Raw genomic sequence first — 6,873 nt, 5'->3', positions numbered from 1 at the left:
CGCACGAGGGGCTGGTCGGTCCCCCTCGGAGCCGCGGGCGACGCGGGCCACCATTTTGTATCGGGCGCGGGACCCGGCGCGGCCCAGCCGGGGAGTCGAGGCAGCGGCTCCGAGAGCCGCGCCGTCGGCGCCTTTGTGTGCGGGGTCGCCGCCTCCTTTGTGTAACAGCCCCCTGTGCCAGACGGACCGGGTCCGGGGGCGTCTGTCGTTGGCAGCATCAGAGGGGACGTCCTTCCGAAGTTGGGGCTCTGGAAGAAGGGTCTTTTGGGAACAAAGGCTTCCTGGGCGATGTAAACACTCTTTGTCTTAAAAAGTGTTTTGTTTCAAGAAGCTGTGAACAAGTGGTTTCATATAGTTGAAATAAAGCAACAAAAGCAAGAGGTAGAAACTGTGCTCCGTGGCGATGGCTCTCTGATGCCCGCGTTTCTAGGTGATTTTTGCTCCCCAAGTTCCTGGAATACAATTGGCTGCATTAAGGTGAGGGTTGGGTCAGTTCCGTTTTGTTGTTCGGAGGTCAGGGGAAGAATTAGACAGCATTTCTATCTTCTTTTGTTCTTTGTCTCTTTAATTACGGTATTTACATAGCGGTAGTTACCAGTGAGGGTCCGAAACGGCTTTACTTTTGAAAACTTGAGTTTCACAGAAATTGGTGGAAATAGAGTAAGGTAAATGTGGTAACAGGTAATAAATCAAGACGACTACTCAAATCCTGAGTTAAAAGTTTCAAGAGAAAAATGAACCTTGTTTCAGATTACGTCAAGTATGTAGCATAATCAGGCTTGTTTCCTGGGCTTTTTTTTTTTTTTTAAACTTTCAATTAACCTGACTTCTGGTTTTGCTGCCTTTAGAATATGAATTCTCATTTTCTCCTTCATGTACTTAAATGTCTCTTTTAGGACAAATTATATTTTCCATGCCACTTTGTGGTATTTGGAGGTGATTACTTTTAGGTGTGTAACTATTAGGCAAAAAATAGTTGACTGTTCAGTAAATACATTTTTGTCTCCCACGTTTGTTTGGAACATATTGATGGTTTTGACCTCAGACATCTAACATTTGGCCCCAGGTAGCTCGATGCCACAGATGTCTTCTTTGGCAGTGTCCAGAAGTCGGGGATTTAAGTCAAACCCCAGATGGCATAGTAGACACGCTTTTTCAACTTTAACTTCCTCTGGTCTTTAGTTTGATCCCTTAGTCTTTATTGGCAAAGTGTAACACTTTTTAAAAGTGTTATAATACAGTCAGCATCTATGAGTGAGCCTGTTGGTTCCACCCTTAGGAACAGGTAGGAACTTAATCCCTTCTTGGTATAAGGGAGGTGTTAGTGCTGTGAACTCACTCTCTTTCCAGCCTTGATTATGGAGATTAAGGTTTTATTGATGTTGGCTCAACCTTCTTTGTTTTTCCTGTTTCTTTGGTATCTATCATGAAATTTTTCTTTAGTTGTGATTCTTTGGTCACCTTATACCCTTAACATTTGGAGGAAAGGCTTATCAATGGAAACATCCTGGAGTGAATGGAGAACTTATGTATTTTTTTTAAACGACAGCTTTATTGACATATTATTCATATACCATACAGTTCATTAGTTTAAATTATGCAATTCAGTAGTTTTTTTTTATAAGTGTTTTCACCATAGTTGTACAAGCATCACCACAGTTGGTGTCAGAACATTTTCATCACCCCCAAAAGAAACCCCATACCTATCTGTAACTACTTTTCAAGGCAAATTTAGGACTGCACTGCTCAGAAGAAAATCATTTTCTTTCTCGTCTGGTGTAGGAGGCTGGATTAAGTCCTACAGTTCCAATTTGAAAGAGAGCCTTAAAGCAAAAACAAACTTCGTTTGTTGTAGTCTTTTTGTAAGGATGTTTAGCTAAACTCGACATTGCCATTGGTAAATTGGTCACATGGGAGCCACGGACGAATCCATCTAGTTATACTCTTAGTGAACTAATCAACAAACCTAACAGACTTTTAGAACGGAATGTGAGTGATAATACAAATAGACCGAGGCAGCTAAAGATCCACATCCCTTCCCTACTGGAAAAATTTCCCTTCCTGTGATTATAGTATTTGTTTTTAAACATGCAATCTAAACCTTTTTAAAGAGCAAAATGAAAACAGTTGCCTGTGAAACTGTTGATAAGTGTTCTATAGTAAAGCTAGGGCTGGAATTATTATTGAGAAACACAACAAAAATTAGAGAAAATTAGTAATTTCCGATTTCATTCTTTGTGTCTAGGGTACTTGATTTTCTTTATGATGTTTTGGAGAGTATTTCTGGTTCACAGATTGGTAGTAAAATTATTTGTTTAACTTGGGGACAATAACCAAGTTCAGGATGTTTTGGATACTTTAATATAGGCAGACAAAAATCCATCAATGAGAGCATTTTCTTTTAGAACGGCAAAAAATTTCCTTGTAAACTAGATTTTTAAAAAATCTGGTTTATGTGCTGTAAATTGCATCTTTTTGTAGACTTTTGTAACCTCTTGTGTCTTATTTGGACCGCGTTAAAGTTTGAGTATGGAGAGAGAGAACGGGAGCTCACGCCCCAGAATGAAAGCGCTGATTGGGTGCCTGGATTTCGGTTCCACGAAGCCTACTGTGTACTCTTTCTAAAGGCCATCATAGGTTTAAAAAACGAATCACCTAGAAAAACCTTCCCTTCCTCTTTGCACAGTTGGTTTGTATCGAGCTGGTGGTGTGGGTTCCCCTCCGCCTTTCTAAGAGAATTAGTTATTCTCTGGAGATTGTGTTACTGTTACCTGTTTTAAGTGCAGAAGATCATTGCCAGCCTCAAAAACAAAAAAAAAAACAGGTGGAATGTCGGGAACTGAAAGGCTGTCTATACTTTCCTTTCAGAAGTTTCTGTAAGATTGGGGTCACTTGAAGAGGCATCACCAGAGGCTAAGCAGGGAGTCCCTTGGGGCAAGTGGGTGGGCGGAGCGATGCTTTGGGAAAGCCATAGCACTGCGCTCTCCCACATACTTCGGAGTACTTAAACTTTGAGGAACTTAGAACTAGACTTTAAATCTGAGTTGTGAGAAACTTATTTTAGACTCGACAATTGTATGCAGCCTGACGAAGATTTCTTAAGTTTTAACTGCTGTGTTCTAGCATGAGATTAAAGAGAAAATTAAATAAGATGTTACTTTTGTGCACCTCCAAAAATTCTTCCGAAATGTTCTTTTTTGGGGTCATTAACTATTAGATGAGTTCCATGATGAGTTAGCTTTTTTATACTTTCAAGTTTAGGAACCAGATTGACGACAAGCTGCCTCGAGGGCAGTGACACTTCTGTTCTGCAATTGTGACATGTTTGGAACAAAGGTGTGGACTTCGACTTAGTGCCTTCTGGTTTTCTTTTCTTTCCTTTTTTTTTTTTTTTTAACATTTCAAATCTTTAATCGTAGATCATTCCTCTTAAAACTTTGCCTTTTTAGACCATGGCCTAGAGTTTTCCCATCTGTTCATCTGTTTTATTTTTTAAATCATTTAAGCTTTCTTTCTGAATGTAAAGACCAGTTACTTTCTTCTGCCAGAGCCATTACAGGGTGTAAAATAAATTTTTTTTATGAAAACATTCAAGCGTACGCGTAAGCATAAAGAATGTAGCCCCTTTAGCTGTTTTCCTGGATATGAGAGGACGGAGCGCAGAGCGGGTGGAGGACTCTGGCCTTCAGTTATGGAGAGCACCTCGGCCTAGCCTGCGTCCTGCTCAGGGTCTGAGCCAGTCTGTGCAACTGAGACTGAGGTTCCAGCCTTCGGTGAGTGACGGTCACTGTCCGGTTCCGATGAGATTGCATCTCTCAGTTTTAGTCAGTGGCTTTGTGGCTTCACTACACGTCTGCTGGAAGCTGTGTAGAAACTGGACCATCTTCAGACCGACCCTCGGCCCACGGAGGCTGGCGGCGGGCGGAGAGCGTTCTCCGCACCCTGCTGCTCGTGTCCCTGCCTGCCAGACTTGCAGCAGAACGGCTGGGGGTCAGGACCAGCCAGGAGGTAGAGGTCCGTTTCCGGAAAGGGGGTTTCAGGGAAGCGACTCGAACGGCCCTGAGAGTTGGCGGTCAGGCGGGTAGGGCCACCGCCGGCCTCGATGGCGCAGGCTGTTTCAGGCTGTCTCGGCAGAGTTGCTGCTTAACATTTACGTGATGGTGTCAAGTGTCCAAAACGAGCTATTCAATTTAAAAGTCAGGTTATCGACAAATATTTTCTGTCAATAATCCCTTAAAATCAAAGGACTTCCTTCCCCGCCCCCCAAATAATAGCTTCCTTTCTGAGATGGGAGACTGAACACGTCCAGGCGGAAGATCACGTAACGAATGGCTTTTTAGAACTTGTCGATTCCGTTTCACTCGGTAATCTTTTATTTTACAATATGTGAAATTTTTCGGACTGTTTTGCCGGGATAAAAGTAAGCTTTATCAAGGAGGGCGTGTGGATTTTTACGAATATTTGAAAGTTAGTTTCTCTATTATGTAAAAGGAAAGAGTCCGTGTTTCCTAGATTTTAAAAAATAAGTGGATAGCGTCTAGAACCTGATTCCATCATGACCTTGGACAAAGTCATTTTTCTCAGACCTATGCCTCGTCATCTATAAGGGGATCTGACACTGACCTCGGGCTGCCGTCCAGATTAATTAATTGATGGCTTGCACAGAGCTTAAATCCCAAAGCGTATTTGCTCAGTGCTAAGAGTCTGGGGACAGATTTAGTGAGACAGAGTTAGCGTCAAATACGTGTCCCTCGTTTTCCCTTACAGTGAAGGGATTTTAAAAAAGTGAAACTCGAAAAATCAAAAAGCCCACTTTGCATCAAACTAAGATATACAGATTCTAATTCTTCTGTGGGTTTGGATGAAGCTTTTCTGTACTTGGACGTTTTCAAAAATTAGTGGGATAAAACAGTTTCAGGTAGAGGTGTTAACAAATTATTTCAGAAAATTTGCAGGTTCACATGTGTTTTGCGTGTCTTGTTTAGTGTTGTATACAGGCAAGAAAGAATATGTATTTGGTGAGCTTTGTGTTAAGTGCTAAGAAGTATTTAAAATTATTTTAATTTCCCCTAGTGTGGAATGGCTTTGATCCTGTGGAAGCCCTACAATTGGAGGGCATTACATCCTAATATAATTTAAATAATACCAATGCTTGCCTGAGAGGAGGGTAAATACATTGAGTTTTGAATATTCTACAATTATCTTATTTGCAAAGTGGCAGGGTGGGGGAGGAAGTAGAGAAGAGGTGATCCTCAGGACACAGCCAGATTATATTGTATTTTTCACTAATAAACTTTTTTAAAAAGCTAATTAGAACTTCTATATAATCGTACAAACCTGTATGTGTTCTCCAATGTTTTGTCCAAATACATCGTGTATTGGAGCTCATAACATCGCCTCTTAGGTAGACCCATAGATAATGTAGTAGTGTGGTGTTTTGTTTTGTCTTGAATCAGGCACTTTACCCCAGATGGCTTCCTAGATGTGCTAAAGCCCTCTCCAGTCATGTGTATACCGAGCATTTTTTGGGAGGGGTGGGGGACATACTGAGTTTTAAATCTCTGTTGAGTATTTTTTTCTTCCCAGCTGTGCTGTATGTGGCTATAGGCAGACTTTTGTGCATTCCTGTTAATAATGCTTGCCAGCTTGACCAAATTGTAATGTTCAGAGAACTAAAGTCTAAATTCCTGTGTGTTCTGAACACTTGCTTGGAGCTTTTATGAAGCACATGTTCCTCTGAGGATACAATACAGATACCAGAACTTTACGAAGTACTCTAATCTCATAATTCCAGAAACAAAGAACAAACCCCTATCAAAACCACATAATTACAAGGTCTTTAAGGCAAGATCCTCCCACTTGCGTTGTGGTTGTACCAGCTCATCCCGGGGTGGTACGTAAACCAGATGGTCACATCTCGCCCTCGCCAGTGCTTACTCGAAGGGGACAGACGAAGAGAGCAGGATCTTGGAGTCTCTTGGGGCCTATGCTGTCATGTTTTCTTTGTGGATCGAGGGGTGAGGGGATAGAGATGGGAGGGTTCTGTAAAGAGATTTTGGGGAGTGTAACCTTCATTTTGTGAAATTCCAGGTATCTAAGCTTTTTTTTTTTTTTTTCTCCCTCCCAGAGAGGCTCTTATCTGATCTTATGATGCATTTTCAACAAATTGAGGACAGCCCCCAGATTTTCCAGTGGGAGGTTGGCATCGGGGATGTGTGTAGGTAGGGTGTGGGTTTGGAGCTTTAGAAAATTGTACTTTACGGCAGCCATTCTTCTGGGTTCCTCTAACTCCTTTTTTCACTGTTAACCTGTGGCTTTTCCTTTCCATTTATAAAGTACATCCCTTTTTGTATAATAAATAATTACTCCAGATTCTTCGAAAGGTACAGGGTTTAGAATTTAGGATCCAAGATAATTTGGTTTTGGAGGTCGATATTAGCTAGCTAGGAAATGAAAATTGTAAGAGAATAGAAATTTCATGGAAAAAATACTAGAGTAGGAATCAAAACATTTGGCTTCTGGTGTGTGTTCCATTTTAGTTGCTAGGGTAGGACACTTTTCGAGATAAACTGCTGGGAGAAGTTAAGTGACTTGTCTAAGCATCCCAGCTTTTAAGGGACAGTTTGGGGAGTTCCAAACCATGGCCTTTTACTTCCAAATTCATTGTTCTTCCTTCTGATGCACAGTGACCCCCTCACAGAGCCCACGAGTTGGCCAGCATGTCCCATTTCCCCTCCAGCCTTGCGGGAAGGAGACTGGTTTCTCTCGTTTCTTCCTGGCCATCTAAACACAGTGGCGGGAGAATCGATGAAACAGTGAGGCGCACGTGTGTGATGGCGGCACACCATGTCTCTTGTCTATTTGTCTGTAAAA

The 6,873-nt window shown here is 41.8% G+C and overlaps 1 protein-coding gene across 4 annotated transcripts in view; it reads left to right on the top strand.

Annotated features, from left to right (window-relative positions):
- KDM5B (lysine demethylase 5B) overlaps positions 1-6,873 on the top strand; it is a 50,067-nt gene that overhangs the window by 3,598 nt on the left and 39,596 nt on the right. The window contains exon 1 of one of the 4 annotated variants that reach the window (XM_011367286.2): positions 164-477. The exons of the other annotated variants lie outside the window; for them this stretch is intronic. Within the exon in view, the coding sequence (XP_011365588.1) occupies positions 415-477 (63 nt within the window). The 5' untranslated portion in view covers positions 164-414. Of the gene's footprint in view, positions 1-163; positions 478-6,873 lie in introns of those variants that run through there. 4 annotated transcript variants of the gene reach the window in all.

Source organism: Pteropus vampyrus, unplaced genomic scaffold, assembly GCF_000151845.1.
Source record: "Pteropus vampyrus isolate Shadow unplaced genomic scaffold, Pvam_2.0 Scaffold131, whole genome shotgun sequence".
Classification (NCBI taxonomy): domain Eukaryota; kingdom Metazoa; phylum Chordata; class Mammalia; order Chiroptera; family Pteropodidae; genus Pteropus; species Pteropus vampyrus.
This window is presented reverse-complemented; position numbering and strand designations above follow the sequence as displayed.